General features: G+C 41.7%; 1 protein-coding gene across 1 annotated transcript in view; it reads right to left on the reverse strand.

The window, feature by feature from the left end:
- Nucleotides 1-15421: 15421 nt before the first annotated feature.
- The window catches only part of LOC132870877 (terminal nucleotidyltransferase 5A-like), a 31661-nt gene continuing 21991 nt past the window's right edge, over nt 15422-25091 (reverse strand). The window contains exon 2 of the mRNA XM_060904807.1: nt 15422-17115. Within this exon, the coding sequence (XP_060760790.1) occupies nt 16102-17115 (1014 nt within the window). The 3' untranslated portion in view covers nt 15422-16101. The remainder of the gene's footprint in view (nt 17116-25091) is intronic.

Here is a 25091-nt window from a genome sequence, read left to right on the forward strand (position 1 = left end):
CATAAACACACTCCTAAACCTTGTGGACAGCCTTCCCAGAAGAGTTGAAGCTGTTCTAGCTGCAAAGGGTGGACCAACGTCATATTGAACCCTATGGATTAGGAATGGGATGTCACTTAAGCTCATATGTGAGTCAAGGCAGGTGAGCAAATACTTTTGGCAATATAGTGTATGTCCATGCTTATGGGAGGATTCGAGTTTCACTAGTGTGCATAGTGTTACATTGAATTCAAGTACAGTAGTGAAAAAAAAATCTAGACATTTCACAACATATTTCACAACATCTAAATTTGCTTTTGTTGCTCCCAGAGCCCAAATTGATTCAGGGTGTGAGTGCTCACATCTCTCTCTCTCTCTCTCTCTCTCTGTATGTGTGTGTGTGTTCAAGTCAAGTTTATATGTATAGCGCTTTTAACAACAGATATTGTTGCAAAGTAGCTTTACAGAAAATTAAAGACTTTAACCCTCATCCTACCGACATATTTTACATACAAATCTTACCTACTGGGGTCTGTTTAGACCCCAATTACAATTATGTGAATTTTTTTCAATAAGTATTGATGACAAACAACATTTTTAGTTAGAACTTATTTTATTAATTAAAAACAAACAGGATTACAATAAAAAATGCTCATTATTAACAGTTTATCTACTCTAACTAAGCTATAATCGGCACATACTACCCTAAAAAAATAGGCACATTTTGAGATATTTTGCCGATTTTTTGTAACTGAATTACCTGAAATTCAAATGGAGTTGTATTTGTGTCAGAGTCTAAATGTGAAAAAATATAAGCATATGCAAGAATGTTATATGAAAATAAACATTTCTGAACACAGAATCTATGTTCTGTACAAGGTTTACTGACTGGGGTCCGTTTGGGTTGGGTTGAGGAAGCTGGTTAGCATTAACTTGTTCTCCATTTCCTGGGTCTACGGATTCAGTGTCACTATATTCTGACTGTTCTGAAATATAATCCTCTTCTGCATCTGATAGGTCTGAAACCTCTAAATCAGACCCATCATCTACCTCTAGGATAGCTCTTAGGGCTTGAGCAGCAGTGTATCTTGCCAATCTTCTATTGTTTGCCATTATTCACTGTAAAAAAAAACAAAATCAGTATGATATATGCATCAAAAATGTTGACAAATTCACATTTCTGACTGGGGTTCGATCGGACCCCAAAGGAATATTGTTTATTATTGCCGCATAACAATTAGAAACCTGAAATAAAATGTTGTATTGGAACAACCTGACAAAGTTTGACAAAGTCATAAAATAAAAAAAATTGTGCGAATAACAATTGTGTGGCATATGAAAAATACCCTCTGGGGTCCAATTGGACCCCAGTTGGTAGGATGAGGGTTAAACACGAGCTAATTTTATCCCTAATTTATCCCCAATGAGCAAACCTGTGGTGATGGTGGCAAGGAAAAACTCCCTCGGATGACATGAGAAAGAAACCTCGAGAGGAACCAGACTCAAAAGGGAACCCATCCTCATCTGGGTGATAGATAATCTGATTATAAATAACTCACTTCTACAGCTGTGTCCTATAGAGTCGCAAAGTATAACTGTGTAACCAGGATATTCATTATAGTTTTAACATGAAGTCTGTTTTGTTGAAGTTATAAACTATTCACTGATGGAAACTTGAGTGCAAAACTGTTCATGACAACTGCAGTCCGAAAGTTAGCAAGTCAACTGTAGTCCTCAGACATAAATGTATTACTGTAAGTGTCCAGAGCCATCTTCCAAGTGCGACTTTTGACTGTCTGTATGGGGCCGTCCTCCACAGGAGCGATGTGATGAGACTCTAGCCAGACATAGGGCATCAGGATGGATCAGGCAGGTCCGAAGAGCAGAAGAGGTCAGCATCTCAGTTTCAGGATCAATATGTAACTCAGAGTGACAGACAGAGTGGGGGGGGGGGGGGGGGGGAAGAAAACACAGGTTGTTAGGTATGACCAAATGTCACCTAATTAGTAAGAACAGGATACATTTTGTGTGTTCTTGATATGGGGTTGGTAGCAGGAGGTGTGTATTTGTTATCCAGATCTAACCAATGCAGGTAACCAATTAGGTGACATTTAGGTGAACATTTGTTAGGTATGCCCAAATGTCACCTAATTAGTAAGAACAGGATACATTTTGTGTGTTCTTGATATGGGGTTAGTAGCAGGAGGTCTCTCATCTCATTATCTCTAGCCGCTTTATCCTGTTCTACAGGGTCACAGGCAAGCTGGAGCCTATCCCAGCTGACTACGGGCAAAAGGCAGGGTACACCCTGGACAAGTCACCAGGTCATCACAGGGCTGACACATAGACACAGACAACCATTCACACTCACACCTACGGTCAATTTAGAGTCACCAGTTAACCTAACCTGCATGTCTTTGGACTGTGGGGGAAACCGGAGCACCCGGAGGAAACCCACGTAGACACAGGGAGAACATGCAAACTCCGCACAGAAAGGCCCTCACCGGCCACAGGGCTCAAACCTGGACCTTCTTGCTGTGAGGCAACAGCACTAACCACTACACCACTGTGTCGCAGTTATTCCATGAAATCGAGTCGTACATGAGCTGATAGCCTATGAGGCACACAGCGCTGAGTCGGCTATAAGCCATGCACAACAATATTAAGTGGAATAACTGTTGTTTTCTATCTACATTCACTGGATTTTGAGAAACAGTGGGTTTTTTTCAAATTCGATAAATAAAAACTTTATACAAAACATCCAACAAAATCGTTTTCGCTAAGAATGTAAACAAACTGGGGAAATGACAGTAGCAATTTGTGAAAAATGCTATAATAATAATTCTTGAAGAATAAAAAACATACATTCCTACCATCAAAAACTTTTATTCCAATTTTTGTTGCTTTTTTATTTTTGGGGAGTTTTGTTTTCGAGTAGAGTTTTTATTTCATCCTCAGTTGGTTCAGTAACAAACTCTGCCATTTTCTTCTTCTTCATTCGGGTTTTTTGTTGGTTGGCAAAAGTTGGTTAACTTAAAGGTACATTACCACCACCGCCTGGGCTGGAATGTGGAACAGGAGATATTGGGGGGACTATATTCTTTTAGCTATTTTTGTTTCTTTTAAATAATTAATAGCAAAGTATTTTGTTTTTCACTACTCACAGTATATGAGCTGATATCCTAGTCAGAGAGTAGCCAATCACACACACACACACACACACACACTTACTGGATATCAGTAATTGCATGCTCTGATTGACTACTCTCTGACTAGAATATCAGCTCATATACTGTGGATAAGCATATATATATCTCATCTCATTATCTCTAGCCGCTTTATCCTTCTACAGGGTCGCAGGCAAGCTGGAGCCTATCCCAGCTGACTACGGGTGAAAGGCGGGGTACACCCTGGACAAGTCGCCAGGTCATCACAGGGCTGACACATAGACACAGACAACCATTCACACTCACATTCACACCTACGGTCAATTTAGAGTCACCAGTTAACCTAACCTGCATGTCTTTGGACTGTGGGGGAAACCGGAGCACCCGGAGGAAACCCACGCGGACACGGGGAGAACATGCAAACTCCACACAGAAAGGCCCTCGCCAGCCCCGGGGCTCGAACCCAGGACCTTCTTGCTGTTAGGCGACAGCGCTAACCACTACACCACCGTGCCGCCCGCATATATATATATATATATATATATATATTAGGGCTGTCAAACGATTAAAAAATGTAATCGCAATTAATCTCAGAATTTCATATAGTTAATCGCGATTAATCACATTTTTTTTTAAATCCATGTAAATGAATAAGGCTTTTAAAGTGAAATGTTACAATTAAAATGGTGAACACATTTTATGCTAAAAGTACTTGTTAAAAACTGCTGGGACATGAGAAAATGGTAAGGGAGTTTATTCACTCACATACTAGGCAGTACTGAACATACAAAACACAAAATTGGATTTTGTGATGGATTAGGGAGCTGTAGTCTCAAATATAAAACATGTAGTCACATACTACTGTGTCTCAGTTCAGACATGTGTGACAAAAGAAAGTAAAAATTAAATAAAACTTCAATTGTGCTGGAGTTGTATTCAGTCGCAGCCTATAGGACTTCACAGTGCTGTGCAAACAAAAATAAAATTGCAGTTGGACTTCAGTAAATACATTTAGTGTCATATCACAGTGCTACAGCATACTGAAATCTCACTTTACAAAAGTATTTTAGAACTGCAAAGTGTATACCAAAACCAACTCAATCACACTCTTCTTTTGAAATGAAACTTCCCGTTTAACAGACCTTTCTCCATCACTTACTCTTATTGCAGCAGCGCAGAACAAGCCTCAACATGAACTACGGGTGACTCGCAGGGCCAAATTAGAATTTGCGTTAACGCCACCATTTTTTTTAATCGCAATAAATTGAGATCGCGTTATATCGCGTTAACTTCGACAGCCCTAATATATATATATATATATATATATCCAATCAGAGCATGCAATCACTGATATCCTGTATGTGTGTGTGTGTGTGTGTGTGTGTATTGGAAAGACAAACCACTGCATGGGATGTACCACTAGCAGATAGAAGAAATGGCTGATATTGAAAAATCCTACTAGTGGCTGGATAAAGATGGACTGGAAGACAGCACAGAGGCACCAATCGTAGCTGCACAGGAACAGGCCCTGAGCACAAGATTGATAGAGCCCGGGTTCTACCACACAAGGCAGGACCCCAGGTGCAGACTGTGCAAAGATGCCCCCAAGACAAGCCAGCACAGAACAGCAGGGTGTAAAATGCAAGCAGGAAGAACATACATGGAACGCCATAACCAAGTGGCTGGCATAGTGTACAGAAATATCTGTGCCAAGTATGGACTGGAACTCTCAAGGTCAAAGTGGGACACACATCTGAAGGTGGTTGAGAATGACCAAGCTAAGATCCTGGGGGACTTCCAGATACAGACAGATGGCAAACCAACCGAACATGGTAGTTTTGGACAAATGGAAGAACAAGGCTGTGGTGATAGATGTGGCAATACCAAGTGACAATAACATCAGGAAAAAGGAATTTGAGAAGCTTGAGAAGTATCAAAGACTGAAAGAAGGGCTAGAAAAGATGTGGAAGATGAAGACAACAGTGGTCCCAGTGGTGATAGGAGCCCTTGGTGCAGTGACCCCAAACTAGGAGAGTGGCGCCAATAGATTCCAAGAATAACATCCGAGATCTCTGTTCAGAAAAGCGCAGTCCTAGGAACAGCTAAGATACTGGACACTCAAACTCCTTCAAACTCCCAAACATCTGGTAGAGGAGCCGAGACTGGGGGGGGGACCGCCTGAAGGAAGGGGCGAGTGGGGAATTTTATATATATATCACCAGCCACTTACTTAGGAACTTGTTCTTGATTCCAAGATTCTTGTTCTTGCCTGGCAGGAATGGAACCCAATGTGGTCTTCTGCTGTTGTAAAGAGTTGCTATGAGTTGCCATATCCTTCCTCGCAGCACCCACCAATCTGGCCATTTTCCTCTGACCTCTCTTATCAACAAGGCGGTTCCACCCACACAACTGTTACTCACTTGATGTGTTTTTGTTTTTCGCACCATTCTGTGTAAACTCTAGTGACTGTTATGTGTGAAAACCCCAGGAGATTAGCAGTTTCTGAAATACTCAAACCAGTCCATCTGGCACCAACACCCATGCCACAGTGAAAGTCACAGAGATCACAATTTTTCCCATTCAAGTTATTTTTATCGTGCTTTTAACAGTAGACGTTGTCGCAAAGCAGCTTTACAGAAAATTAAAGACTTTAAACATGAGCTAATTTTATCCCTAATCTACCCCCAATGAGCAAACCTGTGGCAATGGTGGCAAGGAAAAACTCCCTCAGACGACAAGAGGAAGAAACGTGGAGAGGAACCAGACTCAAAAAGGAACCCATCCTCATCTGGGTGATAACAGACAACGTGATTAACTTGCTACTATAACAGTGTATTATATAGTCACAAAGTATAACTATGAAACCAGGAAATTCATTATAGTTTTAACATGAAGTCTGTTTTGTTGAAGTTATAACCTGTTCATTGATGGAAACTTGAGTGCAAAACTGTTTGTGACAACTGCAGTCCTAAAGTTAGCAAGTTAACTGTAGTCCTCAGCCATAAAAGCATTACTCTAAGTGTCCAGAGCCATCTTCCAAGATTTGTATCTTCATGATTTCATGCATTGTGCTGCTGTCAAGGGATTGGCTGATTAGATAACTGCATAAAACAGCAGGTGTGTGGGTGTTCTTAATAAAGTGGCTGGTGTATATATATATATATATATTCAGTTACTGCCTCATGGGTTTGTTGAAAATGCCGACATTTTGGTCTGATAATGTCTGATTCCTATAGCAGGAGAATCTGCTAGTAATGGAGCTAAATAGACGCATCCAGTACTGAATGTTAGTTGGGAAAATGGAATGGATCTATGGCATTAAGACAGGAATATCTATCTAGCCTAGAAATATCTAGAGTTAAGTAGCATCAATATTAATAATGTATTTTAATTTCAGTAACTAACAGCACATCTCAAGTGCATTTAAGCAAGGTTGGGCTTCCATATGATCCCAGTTTGGGTTCAGGGGAACGACAAAGAATTGCTTTGCATTGCTATGCACACGCTGCATGCAAAAATGCCACAATTATTAACAATGTGATTCAAAGAGCCTCCTTAACCCTCATCCTACCATGCTATTTTACACTTTAATCTTACCATGTGGGGTCCGTTTGGACCCCAATACTTTTCTTTAAAATTAAAGCTTATAAAGACAAAATCACCAGATAAGTTTTGTTCAGAACATCTTGTATTAATAACAGCAATACACTAAAGGGCCCAAGGCATAAAGAACACACTTAACCTTCATCCTACCAGCCAATTTTACATACACAAACTACCAGGCGGGGTCCGTATGGACCCCAGGAGGGAATACCTTGAAATCAATGCAGTAAGAACCAATTCAATGCCGCAAACAGACATAACTTTATTGAAGAACAAAATCCACTATGGCTGAATATCAGTGATGTATTATAAATGCAATAACATTGCAATAATATTGCAATAACTAGCATACATGTAGCAAATTATAGCGCCACAAAAAAAATTGGCATTATGTACATGATTTTTGCAGCTCATGCAGCTGTAAAACATTCTGGATTACAACTTAGGTCTTTTCTTACAGAATTTAAAACAAAAAAGTAATTGTAAAATAATTTAGGGCTTTTGTTTTGCAGCCTGTGCTTATTGCAGCAGTGGGGTCCACATGGACCCCAAGAAGGAATGCCTTGGTAGTTTCATTATGGAACATAAAAGAAATAAAAGAAGTTAACTTTCAGTGTGCTATTCAATTATAAAATGAAAGACAGATAAACTTTACTCTGGGGTCCGGTTGGACCCCAGTAACAAATTAATTATACCTTCACAATGCAAAAAGCTGATCTTCCGTTGCTTTAGTGTTTTAATTAAGACATAAATTCCGACAAATTCATAAAACGGTGAGGCAGTATGTCACATATTTTTAAAATGGCAAACAAACATATAGGTGCGGGGTCCAGATGGACCCCACTTGGTAGGATGAAGGTTAAACAAAGAGCTTCTTCAAACTCACACTGTATTATCCATGTAAATTGTATCTGTTTATTAAGAAAAATCCACTGGCGCTGTCTAAATATTGGACCAAAGCTAAGAGAGTAGTGTGTCTACGAGTGGCTCCAGAAAAGTCAGAAGATTAGGTTTGTGCAAGAGTTAAGAGGGCTCATTGCAGGCATTGTTACACAATTACTCTCTCTCTCTGCACTCTGTCAGTCTGTTAACAAAGCCATATTTCAGTACAATCTCAGTATTCCGTGTGGAGTTTGCATGTTTTCCCCTTGTCTGCATGGGTTTCCTCCGGGTGCTCCAGTTTCCCCCACAGTCCAAAGACATGCAGTTAGGTTACTGGATACTCTAAATTGCCCATGCGGGTGTGTGTGTGTGTGTGTGTGTGTGTGTGTGTGTGTGTGTGTGTGTGTGTGTGTGTGTGTGCAGAAAGGAACTGGCTACCCTACTGCCAGGGCCGTAACCAGGATTTTTCAAATACCGAGGTCAAACATTGCGATACATCTTACTTGCCAAAAAAAAAATGTCCTAATATGATGACTTTTCATACATTTTGGAAACGAGTCAAAATCACAAGCCCAACAAGATGAACATGTAGGTGAACATGTTTATTTTAACAATTTCAAAACTGCACGATCACAAAAGTAGTGAGTGAGTGAGTGAGTGAGTGAGTGAGTGAGTGAGTGAGTGACAACGCAATCTAGCCGAGCCTGAATGGACTTCAATTGCTTTTTAAAAAATATATGCCCTTTTCAATAGCAAAATACTAGACGGTTATTGGACAAAACCGACTAAAACGCTACATTCAGAGACTGAGCCTCACTGGAGATGGGAGTCAATAAGAGGGGAGGGACAAGACTTCCCGAGAGGAGGCTCATCTCCAGCTGGTGATCGGAGGAGGAGCTGTGAACGCGGCTGGGCTGTTCATGATTGACAGAAAGCAGTCAGAGGTGGTACATCATGTTGTAAATAAAATGTGAACATAATAAGTTTGCTACCCATTTTCATTTCCATTCGAAAATACAACCAATGATCAAAACAATAGTGTCTTGGGTTCACGTTAGCCTATAGTCTGGTAAGTTAGCAAAATAGCTCAAGTCTCGTCAGTACCCAATAACTTCATAAACAACAGGTCACGACTGTCCAGCCTTTTCTGATCTGAAACGCACCAAATCAAATCGAGAGAGAGAATAAAAGAGTTTGTGCCGCCTGGAAAACGAAAATCCTATCTAGCTAAGTGGCTTCGACTGTTGTTGCTTGAAATGCTAATTAAAATTGCACTGTTAATGATCATAAGCATTCCGGCACATAACTGTCAGTGACTGGCAAAATTAACTCGCCTTCTTCCCTCTTTCTTTTTCTCTCACTTGTTGACTTTCCAAAGCTGAGTTTGGTTTGTTTTAGTGTAGTAGACTTCATCTTATGTCAATTTTCAGATTCCATGACTAATTGACAAACTGACTGGCTGTGGAGTCGGACCTTGATGAGAACACTTCTCAACTCTTGTATATCCCGTGGTGCTTAGCTGACTATCGCGAGGCTGCCTAATATGAAATGTTTCCAATGTCGGATATTTCAGCTTCGTTTAAAAATGATTATGTGGACTTTATTTTTAGACAAACAAATGAGAACATGGGGATGCAAGCTGAATTTAGAATTTTCCACCGATCAAAGTCAGAACGATTTTCATCATATATTAATTTCACATTTCTGAGTGAAAAAAAAAAAAACGTGGGAAAAAAATGCCGAGGACATGACCTCGGTGTCCTCAATGGTAGTTACGGCCCTGCCTACTGCTGCAATTCTGGCCAAATCAACCAAACATGGTTCGCCTCAAGCCTGGATCAGGTCCGTCAGTGACGACGACAAATTATCAGAGGAGCGATGTGTTTGTATGCAAGCATATAAACTGTTCCAAAACACATCAGGGTTTGGTTGTTGCAGTGAATGTCATTGAAAGACTTCAATAATTAGGCTTAGTAGGTGAGGATTTTTGCAATCTTGAGAGCAAAAAATGAGGAAGTGTAAAGAGTTTTGTCTGGGCCCCTGTTACTGTAAGACACTACACATTAGACATATTTGACTGAATATTTGTTTCATTATCTTCAAAACAATTTAAAGCAAGACAGCCTTTCAATTTCATAAAATCGGTGAAATTTAGTTCCCTTTGAAATGTGGTCATTGTGATATATGTTTATTTCTGTAATATCTCACAAAATATCAGGCTATTCTGTGGCTGAGAAGTTATTTAATTTGAGGGGATTCCCGAGCAAATAATGTGCATGAAATCGCTCACTTCACGCAGTCAAGCAGACAGAGGTAAACCTATGCATGCGCATGCCATGTGCGCATGCGCAGGTTTACCTTTGATCATGCACTGACAGTTACATCATTTTGTTGCAAAACGAACAGCTGATCACACCAAAGTGCTCGCTGACCACTGATATTTATTAGTTTGGTCCTGCGTTTCCTTTCCTTCATATATAACATAACGTCTTTTCTTCTCGCTTTCCATTACTGTAATCAGTCTTCTGCGTTTCATTCATCCTCTATTTTTCTCTCCTGTTTCAAATTTGTATCCCACAATGCGATGCATGACATAGTATCTTGAACTGGGTCATGGTGAAGCAAGAAAAAATAGCGGAGATTTTAGGGCCATGTGGCCCTAAATTCATTAATTGTTCTATTTAAAAAAACCTAATAAAATTGGAAGGCTGTGATTCAAATTCAGTAGCTTTCCGTCCATTAAACAAAAATAATTGAGTGTTGGCGAAAATTATTTTTAGGACCGAAATTTGAAAAATCTGAAAGGCAGTCTATCTTTAATAAATGCTTATAAACTGGATACATGAAACTAGTCGAGAACATGTCAAGAGCTTGCAAAGCATCACCAGGAATACACTTCAGTCATTGTCCTACCTGTATGATTTTGGACAGTGGGAGGTAATCAGAGAACCTACAGGAAACTTACATGAACATGAAAAGAACATGCACAGAAAAGTAAAAGGAGCTTAATATTGAACCATTGCAGCATCCAATACTTTTCTTGGTCACTGCATCAATTCCATTTTATTCCATAGATTACATGGATTATTTATACTCTTATTTCTTCATTATTCAAAATGGTTTAAAAAACAGTAGAAACAGTAGAAAAACAGAAAAAGAAATAGAAGACACTCGTTTAAGAGCAGGTATGTCTAAATGTTTGTAGTACGTCTGGGGTTTTGTCTGGAAAGCAATACTGGAGTAGTTCATTCTCAGCCATGTGAAAAAGTAAAGTTTTCCATACAAGCAAACATGAATTAAATGAACTTTGTTTGCAGAACAGTGCACACATAGGCACATACTAGACGTCTGTCCAAGCAATATGACTCATATATGACAAAAATGCTAAGAAATGAAATGACAAGTCTCTGTGCTGGGGGTTATGGGGAGACAAATCAGAAGCACACTCTATGTATGTATGTATGTATGTATGTATGTATGTATGTATGTATGTATGTATGTACAATTGTACTCAAAGTTATTCAGTCTCCCCTGTGACTGTAAGGATTTGCAAATTCAAGCTTTTCTAAAGACCTATCAGTTGAGTGATTTGTTCAGATCAATAGATGTCATACTGTATACATACAAAAGGATATTATCTTAATTTAATCATGTCATAATTGTTCAACCCTACACAGTATTCCTGGATTTTAAATGACTTGCTCATCTGCAAGGCTAAAGCATTGTACTAAAACACAATCAGTCCATTGGGAACTCTACAACACCCACTTTGCTTCAACTATGATACATATATAAATCCCACCAAGCATGTGTTCAAGCTCAGCAGTAAACATGGCAAAAAAATTAACCCTCACAGAAGCTGAGAATTCATTATTTTATTATACTAAAAAAGGCAAGAAGATATCCCAGACACTTAAAGTTCTAAGAGATACAGTTGACAGAATCAGACAAGTTTAAAACTCATTGTACAGCAGCAAACCTACTTGGGCATGGATGAAAGGGAAAGCTTTCACCAAGAGGAATCTGACATTTGAACAGGAAAAAAAAAACCCAAAACATATTACTGCCACAGACTTGCAGTGACCTGATGAAGGCGGGAACAAATTATCAGTGAACGCTCTGAGAAGAACACTACACAAGCAAGGACTTCATTCATGGACACCTCACCACACCCCACTCTTGATCAAGAAACACAAGTCAACTTGATTGTGCAAAAAGGAATTTGCACAGGTCTATAGAAGTCTGGAGGATAGTTTTATTGGGTGATAAAGCTAAACGGGAAGTGTCTGAACCTGTGGATCAGATGCGTCTGGCGCTAGAAAGGCAAGGCTTATGGCAAATATAACACATTCCCATGGTTAAGCACAGAGGTGGTTCAGTCCTGTTGTGCAAGTGCTTTGCTGCTGCAGGAACTAGCAGTCTTGGCTGTGTGACTGACCTCATGGCTTCTTTGAAAAAATAGGCTATAGGTGGGTTGCATCTGATGTCACATCTGCCTCATTAGATATGCAAGACATGAAGTGGTGGTCAGCTAAGCTCACTGTTCACAAAGTGTTACTGTTGCTGGGGTGCCTTGCTAGTTGTTAAAATGCCCTACGCTTGCATTGTTTTGGGCTGTTCAAGTCAAACAAACTGTGAAACTTATAAAAGTTTCTTCCGGGTTCCCCGTGAAGTGATAAAGGGTCAAAGAGAAAAGGATTCTACCAAAAGACAATGAGAAAGGTGGTTCTTGAACCTTCCACTGCGATGGAAGGAAGCCAAGTCGAAGAATGCTCAAGTTTGCAGTGATCACTTCGTGGAAGGTTTGTAAATCACTCTGGCTTATTTAGTTTGGATTCGCAAATCACTTTTCTTGCCATTTTCCATTATTTCATAATGCTTTGAAGCTCAGAAGACGCTGAAGTCCTGAGATGTGTTTTTGTTTACTGTTTGGTCGCCATATTGTAAACTAATGGCATATGTTTTCACTTTATTTATCAGGATGTCCGAGCAATCTTTACAAGGACAATGATGTAGATTGAGCTTCTACACTGAACTAGATAGTTAAAGGAATCGAAATGAGCCATGTAAAGACAAAAGCAGAGCTGACGAGTTAAAAGCATGAAACTGCTTCCCCGGCCATGCAGTTACAGTGAGCCATGATAACTTCTCTGTCCTGTTTCACCAATACCCAGGTCTTTAAAGGGGTTTCTGTGGCCCTTTGTGAATGATTTACCTGGAAGAGAAGAGCAGGGAGGATTGATAATTGAGAGGCTGTGGATTGTTTACACCCGATACTAAAACTTGTAGCATCCTAGCAGTCATCGCAAAGATGCGTACAAAAAGCCTAAAAATACTATCTACCCGGGCATAAATGATACAGGATTTATCTTGTGGTGTCCTGATTCCCAGATCTTTAATCTAGCCACATATAAAAAGTTGTATGCCTCCATGCTCTTCCAGGATTTCATCTGTGTGTCCATGTAGAATGATGTCTACAGCACCAGGTATACAGCAAATTCCTCAGTGTTGAATTAACACTTTCAGAGTTAATTTGGGTCCAATTGGACCTATATAAACACTCTGGGTGTTAATTCAACACTGGGGATTTTGCTGTGTAGTTTGAGATGTCAGAACTCGACAGATGGATAATTTTCCAACTCGTAGGAAGAATCCTTCTTTACTAGCGTGTAAGGATTGATCCCATCACAAAGAGTAACTTTGTGAAGGTATCTTGACCATGCATTGGTCTCTAAACTGCGAAAATAGTCAGAGACGGTTTCACTAGCTCTTTGCATGCTGGCAGCCAAATCAGTTTTCCAGATCACCACTTCATTCACTGGATGTAAACTCACAAGCAAAAGTCACATGGCTGAATGCAACCTATTTAGAAGAAGAATGAGATTCATTTAGTGCATAAATTAAAGCTTTGTGATCATTGGACTTTCTAGCAAGACAGTGATAACAAGCATATGTCCAAGACAGCCAAAGCTTTCTTCTGAGTTAGGTCCTGGAATATGCAGGAATTTTTAGTGGCCATCTCAACCCCCAGATTTAAATCCAGTTGAAAATTTATGGTGGGGTTTAAAGGGGAATGTTATGAAAACCTCACTTTTTCAGTGTTTGTGCACATACATTTGGAGCCTACCAACAACAAACCCTGAAATAAGACACCCAGTCAGTTTCTTCTGCACTGCCTATTTCAGAAAACATGAGCTTCAACAAGTTGTTCAGATTTGGCTTCCATTTCTATGTCATACGTGGAGCTTATCTGAATGATCCCACCCTCTTATCTAAGTATCTCCACTCATGGCTTGAGAACTGTCTTTGCCAATGAATATTCATGAGGTAAGTGCTACTGGCAGAAGAGGGGGTGGGGTGGGCGGTGGCTCATTTTCATTTAAAGGTACAGGCCGCTCCTCAAATCAGCCATTTTGAACACAGCTGTTGAGACAGGGTGAGGAGGAGTTGTGGTGCTTTATCCTTGTGGTGTTTTGACCAAAGATTGTCACAGACATTTCATTAAGACCTCAGTGAACTGAGTCAACTTGTGGAAATAGGATATGTCACCTTTAAAGCAAGTGTGCTGTGGTGGCATGGAAACCAAGGAACATTAATAAATTGGAAGTTTTTGTACATGAGAAATGGGCAAAGATTCCAGTAGAGAGATGTCAGAAGCTTGGAAACACCAAATGGGAAACATTTATTAAAGGTTAAGGTATAAAGGAAGCTCCACAAAATACTGACTTTGGGGGTTGAATAATTGTGCACATATTTCTTTTGAAATGTTCGTAGTAAACTCAAAATGGCTTGAACATGTAGTAATAAGCTTTCTCTTTACTGTTTACTAAAGCCTTGGCTGATTAAATTTATTTACATTAGCAGTGTGCTTTGCTTTTTGAAGGGGCTGAATAAATCTGAGTGCAACTCTATGTATGGACATTTTACTAAACAGGTATTGAGCAAATGCAGATGTGTGTGTGTCTGTGGAAACAGTTCTACTCACCAGACCAGATGGCTTTCCACTACACCATGCATCCCAAGAGGGTGCTCTTTTTCCTAATGTCGACTAGCCACTGTTTACTTTCTGATCCTATTTTCCTTATAAAAAAAAAGCCATCATTTTGCTGGAATAGCAAGTAGCTGCTATTGAGTATTTTTTTTTTTTGGCTTAGTATTTTGGTTCCATGCTGTATATGCATATTCATCTTAACCATGACACAAACGACAGGCTTCTCAAATGAACACAAGTGGGAAATCTGTGAGAAATATGCTAGTCATAATCAGGTTGGCATGGCAAGCTGTGCTATTTGTATCAGTTGTTTTTGCTGTCTATGTGAATTGCAATTCCAGTGAGAGTAGAAGTTTCCATATCACTCACTGACACGGCATTCTTGGTAGCACTATACTGTGCACCAGGTGCCTTGAAATGTGCATTTTGAACAAAAAGCCAGCAGTAGACCCCTGAAGTAAACACAATATTGCTCGTATTTGTTTCTTACCCTTTAGTCCTCTGTCTTCCCAATATTTACGCAAATTCTTACAAGTGAAAGCATTGAAAATCAACTTACTTTTCATAAAGATTTGCTATATGCAGTTGCGTGAATTGGTTCAAATGAACCAGTTGCAGCTCTGAAAGGTAGAAAGAAAGCGATAGATAAAGACGGATAAAAATAATTATTTAAAAAACTCACCTAAATGTACATGTAGTCAAAATAAATACAATAATAAAAAACACTAAAAACTATTAACATTTAAATTGTTTTTTTATTCGAAATTTAATAAGAAAATGCCCTGATGCTGAAAATAAAAATACAATTTTCAATATTCCAAAGAATGAAACTGTTACATACTTTTGTGTTTTGTAGTCAGTTTTAGGCACTTTCAATTACAGGCATAACATTTCAGTACAGGGAGCTTAAAAATAAAATCTTTGGTTGTTACAAATTCAAATAAGAAGGATGTTTGAAAACCACAGTCGGACCTGAACATTAGCCTTCTGCACATTCTTGTAAAATCTTGTTAAATTTTTTTTCTTCAGAATGATTGGAAGTTTTTTTTTAATAAACATTTGTTGTATATACAGACACAAAAACTATATATTATATACAATATATCCACAAAATGGATTACATCTGATAAAAGTAAGGTAGGTAACTGCTTTAGATTTTTTTTCTCTCACTTCCCTCAATCCTTTGCATGTGTTTTCATAAAATCTCAACGTACTGTATATGAGGGAAAAAACAACAGAGAATGGCTCAAACCAGTTTTATGGTTACAGCAGTGTTCGTTATTTTGGTAGAGATGAGTGACAGTACTCACAAAATTAGGTAAAAGAAAAGACACAATCTTAAATATTTTCCCTTTTTCTTCTCTCATTGACAAAGAATAATGTGTATATGGAAAGGCATACACTCTTAAAAAGAGTTCAGAACTGGAATGTGTTCTGAAGCCTTTTTTCAGCATCTCACCAACTGCCTTTTCTTGTGACTCAGCTGCAGGGTAGCCAAGTCCGGTATGTGTTTGCAGGGGAGTGCACATGAGCAACATAGTAATTGCTAAAGTTCCCATCATGCACATATGGTGCCGGTTGGTAGTAGCAAGTAACGTTAGGGAGTGCAGGGATGGCATTCTGTTCGGTGAGCGTGCGCAGCGCCAGTGCCGAGATGAGTGCCAGGGTCTGTCGCCGCTCATGACCCATTAGGCATACGGTGCTTTCATCAACAACATTCCGTAAAGTCACCAGGCACTCGTAGCGTTTGTGTTCCATGCCAGCAAAGTGGTTCTGAAGGTATGCCTCAAGTTTTCGGTGCTGTTCACCCACATCTGGGAAGTCAATGAAGAAGCGCGAGCACATGTAGCGCTGTAGTGTTTTCATGTGCTCCTCCGATGCAGGCCGGAAGCCACGCACCAGCAGGTGGCAGTATTTCAGCAAACCGCCACCACGGATCTCCTCAGGACTGTGTGTAGCAATAGTCTTGGAGCGCAGGTGTTCCAGGGCTTCCTCAAAGTCACCGTACATGCTCTCACCAAGCACAGTTGGGTGAAAGGTCTCAGACATGGGTGCCTCAGAGCAGCGGTCAAACAGCAGCAGCGAGTCAAGACCAATCTGAAACGAGTCAACGCTGAATTCAAACTGGCGCCGTAGTGTGTCAACAAACTTCAACTCCACGTTCTTGCCTGTATTATTGGAAAGAGAGATGAGGCTCCAGCAGTCTGTGTCAGTGCGCACTTTCACCAACTTCTGCACATATGCCTCCTTGAGGGCAAGGGCGCTGAGGCGCTCGTGGTTCACTCCAGCTGGCAGGAAGTCCAGCAGGCTGGCCAGTACCACTTCCTTTACCACATCAAACGTCCTGTCAACACTCAAATTCAGGCCAAATATCAGATCCAGGTCCTTGTATCCTAAGCCTGTATCCTTGTAAAGCACATAGCTTGCGGCTGAACCGTTAAGCTTCACATCACGGACTGTCACACCTCGATCCTCCAGTCTGGCCCTTACCACCTACAGCAAACAGGAAGACAAAAGGAACAGAAAGAAATGCAGAAAGAAATAAGCACACTTCTAGATGCAAATGCAATTTCATCAGTTCAACTATCATAATACAGGGTGTTTCAAAAAATGTGATATTATTTGAGATGTAAATATCCCAGAAACTACATAGTCTAGGCAAATGAAACTGAACAGGCTTAATGTTGAGCAATATAAGATTTATTCCTCAAAATTTGAATGAGAAATTTCAAAGGTATGTGGATTCCATGAACAACTTCTTCTTCTTCTGGCTGCTCCCGATTAGGGGTCGCCACAGCGGATCATTTGTCTCCATTGCTCCCTGTCTTCCGCATCCTTCTCTACCACACCTGCCACTTTCATGTCCTCTCTCACCACATCCATGTATCTCCTCTTTGGCCTTCCTCGTTTTCGTTTGCCTGGCAGCTCCATCCTCAACATTCTCCTTCCAACATGCTCTGCATCTCTTCTCAGGATGTGCCCATACCATCTCAGTCTCATCTCTCTTAGCTTAATTCCCAAGCTCTCCACATGTACTGTCCCTCTGATGTGCTCGTTCCTTATCCTGTCCAACCTTGTCACTCCCATCGCAAACCTTACCATCCTCAACTCCGCCACCTTCAACTTTGCCCCCTGTCTCTTTGTTAAGGGTATGGTCTCTAATCCATACATCACAGCTGGCCTCACTACTGTCTTATACATCTTACCTTTCACTTTTGCTGGGACTTTCCTATCACAAATGACTCCTGAAATCCTTCTCCAACTGCTTCACCCTGCCTGCACTCTCTTTCTTACCTCACTATGGCAGCCCCCATTTTCCTGTACAGTTGACCCCAGGTACTTAAATTCACCAATTTTCTTTACGTCTACGCATCTTCACTACACTCTCATCCCCATTCTCATTGATGCACATGTATTATGTTTTGCTACTGCTCACCTTCATTCCTCTTCGTTCCAATGCATGCCTCCATCTCTCCAAACCCAGCTCAACCTCCTTTCTACTCTCACCACATATCACAATATCATCTACAAACATCATGTTCCATGGTGACTCTTGCCTCACTTCATCCGTCAAGCTATCCATCACTATGGCAAACAAGAAAGGACTCAAAGCAGATCCTTGATGGAGTCCCACCTTCACCTTGAACCATTCAGTCATTCCAACTGCACACCTCACTGCTGTTTCAATGTTCTCATACATGTCTTGCACCATTCTAATATACTTCTCATTCACTCCACACTTTCTCATACAATACCATAACTTATCTCTCAGCACTCTATCGTATGCCTTCTCCAATGTAGCTTTCTCTGGCCTTCCCTGTCCTTTTCCATTAACATTCTTAAAGCAAAAATCGCATCTGATGTGCTCTTCCTTGGCATAAACCCATACTGCTGCTCACAGATTGCTACCTCTCTTCTCAGTCTCACCTCCAATACCCTTTCCCATAACTTCATGGTGTGGCTCATCAATTTTATCCCTCTGTAATTACTGCAGCTCTGTACATCTCCCTTATTCTTGTATATTGGGACTAGCACACTCTTTCTCCATTCATTCGGCATTTACTCATTCTCTAGGATCTTATTAAACAATCTCATTAGGAACTCCACAGTCGTCTCACCCAAACATCTCCAAGCCTCAATCGGGATACCATCTGGTCCGACTGCTTTCCCAGTCTTCATTCTTTTCATGGCTGTCCTCACCTCATCCTTACTAAACAACTCTGCTTACTGATTTGCTGTCTCCAACAAATCTGACCTTTTCTCTCTTGGATTCTCCTCATTTAGTAAATCCTCAAATTACTCTTTCCACCTTCTTAATACACTCTGTCAGCACATTTCCATTTACATCTTTCATCACTCTTACCTGCTGTACATCCCTCACTTCCTTGTTTCTCTGTCTAGCTAGTCTGTACAGGTCTTTCTCTCTTTCATTGGTCTCCAGTCTTTCGTACAACTCCTGGTATGCATCTGCTTTCGCCTTCGCTACCGCTCTTTTTGCCTTCTGTCTCATCTCTCTGTATAACCGCTTGCTTTCCTCGTCTCTCTGACTGTCCCAATTCTTCTTTGCTAGCCTCTTCTCTTTTATAATTTCCTGCACTTCTTTGTTCTATCGCCATGTCTCCTTGTCTTCCTTACTCCTTCCCCATGACCACCCTAGCACCTTCCTTGCTGCCTCTCTTACTAGTATAGCAGTAGTATCCCAATCTTCTGGCAGACTTCCATTACCACTCAATGCTCATCTCATTTCTTCCCTAAACTCCTTCTGATGTTCAACCTCTTTTAGTTTCTACCACTTAATCTTCAGCTCCACTATTTCACGCTTCCTCTTTTTCATTTTCAAGCTCATCCTGCACACGACCACTCGATGTTGTCTAGCTACACTCTCCTTTCTCTTCATTCTCACATCCAACCTGTGGGGAGTACGCACACACAACATTGAATACCACTCATTGAACCTCCAACTTCATGCCTATCACTCTATAGAATAGAATGCCTTTATTGTCACTATACACATGTACAATGAGATTAAAGCATCTCCAATAACAGTGCAAACAGTGTGGAGAGAGAGAGGAAGGGGAAAAAGGGGGGGGGGGGGGGTAAGGGGGTAAGGTGCACAGTCCTGAGGTGTATGTATTGTGTTACACATTATGGAGTGAGGTATTGCTCATTGCACATTATAAAGTATTGCACAGAGAGAGTCACATTATAAAGTATTGCACATTATAAATTATTGCATGAGAGAGTCACATTATAAAATAAAATATTACACATTATGAAGTATTGCAAGGTAAGGTAAGGTGCACAGACTTGAGGTGTATGTGCTGTGTGTAAGGTGCACAGTCCTGAGGTGTATGTGTTGTGTGTAAGGTGCACAGTCCTGAGGTGTATGTGTTGTGTGTAAGGTGCACAGTCCTGAGGTGAATGTGTTGCGTTTCACATTATGGAGTGAGGTATTGCACATTATAAAAGTATTGCACAGAGAGAGTCATCTTATAAAGTGCTGCACATTATAAATTATTGCACGAAGAGAGTCACATAGTAAAATAAATAGACTATAAAGTCAGAGCATATCCGAGTTCAGGGCGGTTATGGCTTTTGGAAAGAAGCTGTTTTTCAATCGATTTGTCTTTGTCCTGATGCACCTGTAGCACCTCCCTGAGGGCAACAGGTCGAACAGATCAAAGCCAGGGTGGGAGCTGTCCTTGATAATGTTCTTAGCTCTGCTAAGGCAGCGGGAGGTGTAAATGTCCATCAGGGAGGGGAGAGGGCAGCCAATGATCTTCTGTGCTGCCTTAACTACCCTCTGGAGCCTCTCCCTGTCGACAGCAGTGCACCTGCCGTACCATACTGTAATACAGTACGTCATCAGGCTCTCAATGGATGAGCAGTAGAAGGTCAGCAGCAGGTTGGAGTTTAGGTTGTACTTCCTGAGGACTCTCAGGAAGTGTAGCCACTGCTGAGCCTTCTTAATGACTGCTGTAATGTTTACTGACCAGGAGAAACCAGAAGGTGTGGACCCTCTCCACATACTCGTTGGTGATGTAGAGGGGGGCTAGGTCGGTGCTGTGCTTTCTGAAGTCAACAATGAGCTCTTTGGTTTTCTTGGTGTTCAGAGCGAGGTTATTTTCTGAACACCAGGCTGCCAACTTCAGGACCTCTGTAGGCTGCCTCGTCTCCCTTTGAGATGAGTCTGACCACTGTGGTGTCGTCAGCAAACTTGATGATAAGGTTGTTGTTGTTGTGTGTCGGACTACAATCGTGGGTGTAGAGGCAGTACAGGAGGGGGCTCAGCACACAGCCCTGTGGAGAGCCGGTGCTCAAAGTGCGGGTGGAGGAGAAGTGGGGGCCAAGTCTCACAGTCTGGGGCCGGTTGGTAAGAAAGTCCTTTATCTAGGCACATGTGAGAGGGGGGAGGCCGAGAGTGTCCAATTTACTGATAAGGATGTCCGGGATTATAGTGTTGAAAGCAGAACTGTAATCCAAAAAGAGTATGGGGACGTAGCTCTGCTGCTGCTCCAGGTGGTTCAGTACAGAGTGTAGAGCTACAGCAATGGCGTCCTCTGTGGATCTGTTCGCATGATATGCGAACTGGTAGGGGTCGAAGTCTGGGGGGAGGTGGTCCTTGATGTGCTGAAGAACTAGTCTCTCGAAGCACTTCATGATTACCAGAGTGAGGGCCACAGGATGGTAATCATTCAGGCTGGTGACAGGAGACTTCTTCGGCACCGGGATTATTGTAGCTGATTTTAGGCAGGGCAGGATGACTGCCTGAGCCAGGGAGAGGTTAAAGATCCTGGTGAAGGTAGGGGCGAGCTGGTGGGCACATGCTCTGAGCACCTTACCAGGTACTCCATCTGGGCCGGCAGCTTTCTTGGGGTTCACTGCCAGGAGCACCTGTCTGAAATCGTGCTCCTGTACAGTGAATGGGGTGATGTACAAACTTTGTGGTGGTGGGGGCAGGGCTGGAGCAGATGAGTGCTGCTGAGATGTTTCAAAGCGAGCAAAGAAGCAATTTAGCTCCTCTGCCAGCAGCGCACTCCAGTCTCCTGTTGACGCATCACAGTCTCTGAAGTTCGTGATGTCTTGTATGCCCCGCCACACCTCCCGTATGTTGTTGCTGGACAGGTGGGACTCTATACGCAGCCTATGGTCTGCCTTGGCTTTTTTAATTTCTCTTTTTAGATCAGCTCGAGCAGCACTGTACAGAGCTCTGTCACCTGACCTGAAGGCAGCGTCGCGAGCCCTGAGGAGTGAGCGGACCTGGCAGGTCATCCAGGGTTTCTGGTTTGGGAAAACCCGGATGTTTTTATCCACTGTCACATTTCCGATACAGAACTTGATAAAGTCCAGTACCATTCCTGTGAATGTCTCCAGCTCCTGGTGTTCAAATAAGTCCCAATCTGTCCATTTAAAGCAGTCCTGTAGTTTGAAGAGTGCGTTGTCAGGCCAGGTTGTGATAGTCCTTGTGGTGGGCCTGGCTCTGCGTCTGAGGGGGGTGTAGGCTGGGGAGAGCAGGAAGGAAAGATGGTCTGACTGGCCAAGGTGGGGGAGGGGTATGGCTCTGTACGCGTGCTTGATGTTAGAATAAACATGATCCAGATTGTTTTCCCCTCTAGTAGAACACTTAACATGTTGGTAAAACTTTGGCAGTACAGTCTTCAAGTTGGCCTTATTAAAGTCTCCTGCGATTATGTGAACACCGTCAGGGTGGGCCCGCTGCTGTTTGTTTACGGTGTTCAGCAGGAGAGAGAGCGCTGTGTTTACACAGGCATTGGGTGGAATATACACAGCTGTGACAATCACTACAGTTAGCTCTCTCGGTAGAAAAAAAGGCCAGCATCTAACAGACATGTACTCGAGATCTGGGGAACAGTATTTACCTATAATTGTTCCGTTGTTACACCAATTATCATGCACGTAAATACAGAGCCCCCCTCCTCTGCTCTTACCAGAGTCCTCAGACCTATCCCAGCGGAGCAGAGTGCGGCCTGCTAGCTGCAAGCTAGCATCGGGTATTTCCGGATGAAGCCAGGTTTTGGTGATAATTAAAACACAGCAGTCCCGAACATAGCGATTTCCAGTGAGTTGTAATTCCAGATCATCCATTTTATGCACCAGGGATCTGGCATTGGAGAGATACAGGCTTGGTGAGGTGGCTTGTGTGGTTGTTTTCTTAGCCTTAGCATAACACCGGACCTGCAGCCCCGCTTCTGCTTCCTCTCCCTCCTCTGTCTGCGCCGCCTCCTAGACTCAACAACAATCCACAGAGAGCCCGGCGGTCTCGCTATGTCATCTTTGATGTTATGCTTGTAGTGAAAGTTGCTCGAAACACATATCTGATGTTGGTCACCGATGACCAAAAGTGACTGGCGGGTGTACCGGATGTTTGCAGAACCGATGGTGCATAAACAAGCAAGAAAGAAATATAAAAACAAAAAAAAAGAACACTGAAAAGGAGAGCCGTGAGCCGCTGCAACCACGCGCGCTGCCACCTTGGAAAGATCTATCTGACACCCTCTTCACATCAATCACACTATTGACCAACTCTCCCCTCAAAACAATACCAACACCATTTCTCTTTCCATCGACTCCATAATAAAACAACTTGCATCCACCTCCAATGTTCTTGGCCTTGCTTCCTTTCCACCTCGTCTCCTGCACACACAAAATGTCCAACTTCCTTCTTTCCATCATACCTGTAAACTCTCTCGCCCTGCCAGTCAATGTTCCCACATTCAGTGTTTCTACCCTCAATTCTAAGCTCCTTCCCTTCCATCTTTCATGCTCTCTCTTAACACGCCTCCTCCCTCATTTTCTCCTTCTCCATTTTGACACGACAGTAGCATACTTTCCACCGGCACCCTTGTTGACCAACAGTACCAGAGGCAGTCGTTGTTAACCCAGGCCCCGACCAATCCGGTATGGTATGTCTCTTTTCAATCTGCATGTTAGATCTGGCACAGTTTTACGCCGGATGCCCTTCCTGACAACCCTCTCCAATTTATCTGGGCTTGGGACCAGCACCAAGAGTACGCTTATGTACCCCCAGTGGCTGGATTATGTGGATTCCATGAACGATTTCACAAATTTTCAATATGCGCCCCTAACCCAGCCTTCCTTTTTGAACTTTTTGTGCCATGTCCAAATCTGCATTGCAGTTGGTGCATTTTTAGGTAATTCTCTCATAAATGCACACTGCAGTCTTGTTCGACTGTGTTCAAGCGTAATCTAACACACAAAACGCCTTTTCTTTTCCAGTGAATGGCATTTATATTTCTATGCCTAAAAAGATAAAAACAAAAAACATTAAACATAAAATTTTGAGGGTGGCACGGTGGTGTAGTGGTTAGCGCTGTCACCTCACAGCAAGAAGGTCTGGGTTCGAGCCCCGTGGCCGGCGAGGGCCTTTTTGTGTGGAGTTTGTATGTTCTCCGCGTGGGTTTCCCCCAAAGGCATGCAGGTTAGGTTAACTGGTGACTCTAAATTGACCGTGAGTATGAATGGTTGTCTGTGTCTATGTGTCAGCCCTGTGATGGCCTGGCGACTTGTCCAGGGTGTACCCCGCCTTTTGCCCATAGTCAGCTGGGATAGGCTCCAGCTTGCCTGCGACCCTGTAGAACAGGATGAAGCAGCTAGAGATGAGATAAAATTTTGACCTGTTTCCACACATGCTGTTAAAATTTAAGGTCAGTTGAATGAGAATTGGCAAAGTTAGTAGATTGTGAAATGATATCAAATTTTTTGAAACATCCTGTATACTCAGGCACTGCCTAAAAGCGGAGCTCCTGATGAGTGTAAAATTTGTGAGTAAATAATCCCACATTATCTTTTTTAAAAAGCAAATTAAAAATAAGTGCTGGATCAAAACCCATTTGTCTTATGTCAATGAAGATAAAATTTCATTGTCTGGTGGTCTAGTGTTTGAGAGACTTTGCCTTGCACTTACAATCGGGTATGTCGTACAGACATCATATGGTCGCAAAGCCATCAAAAATCAGGTTGATGCATTACCATATTCCCTTAAGTATGGAGCTCCACTCAGAAATAACTATATAAGCAATGTAGGTATACAAATACTGAGGGCAACCCATTCATTTTCATGCATATGTCAGCCTGCTTTTCCTCGTCCATGGTCGATCATCACTGTACAGTAGTTACAGGTCATGTCATGCCACAGTGGTCACACAAGCTTGTCTGCATTTTGCCACTTTCAGAAAACTAGCTAGAAACAATCCAGAATACAATATTGTGTAATATAAGTGCAAAATTATCTCAGAACATATGCTGTATTTTAGTCCCATGACATTCTTGCTCTTGGTCATGATTCAAAATTCTACTTCCTATGCACAGGAGTACGAATCTTGCAGTGTTATGAAAAATTCAGTTGGTCATACACAGTAGCAAAGTATATTTATACAAGTGGTCACTAGACATTTGCATGCTTACCCATGGCAAGGGGTTTTAACTCA

The sequence above is a fragment of the Neoarius graeffei genome, chromosome 22 (assembly GCF_027579695.1).
Source record: "Neoarius graeffei isolate fNeoGra1 chromosome 22, fNeoGra1.pri, whole genome shotgun sequence".
Classification (NCBI taxonomy): domain Eukaryota; kingdom Metazoa; phylum Chordata; class Actinopteri; order Siluriformes; family Ariidae; genus Neoarius; species Neoarius graeffei.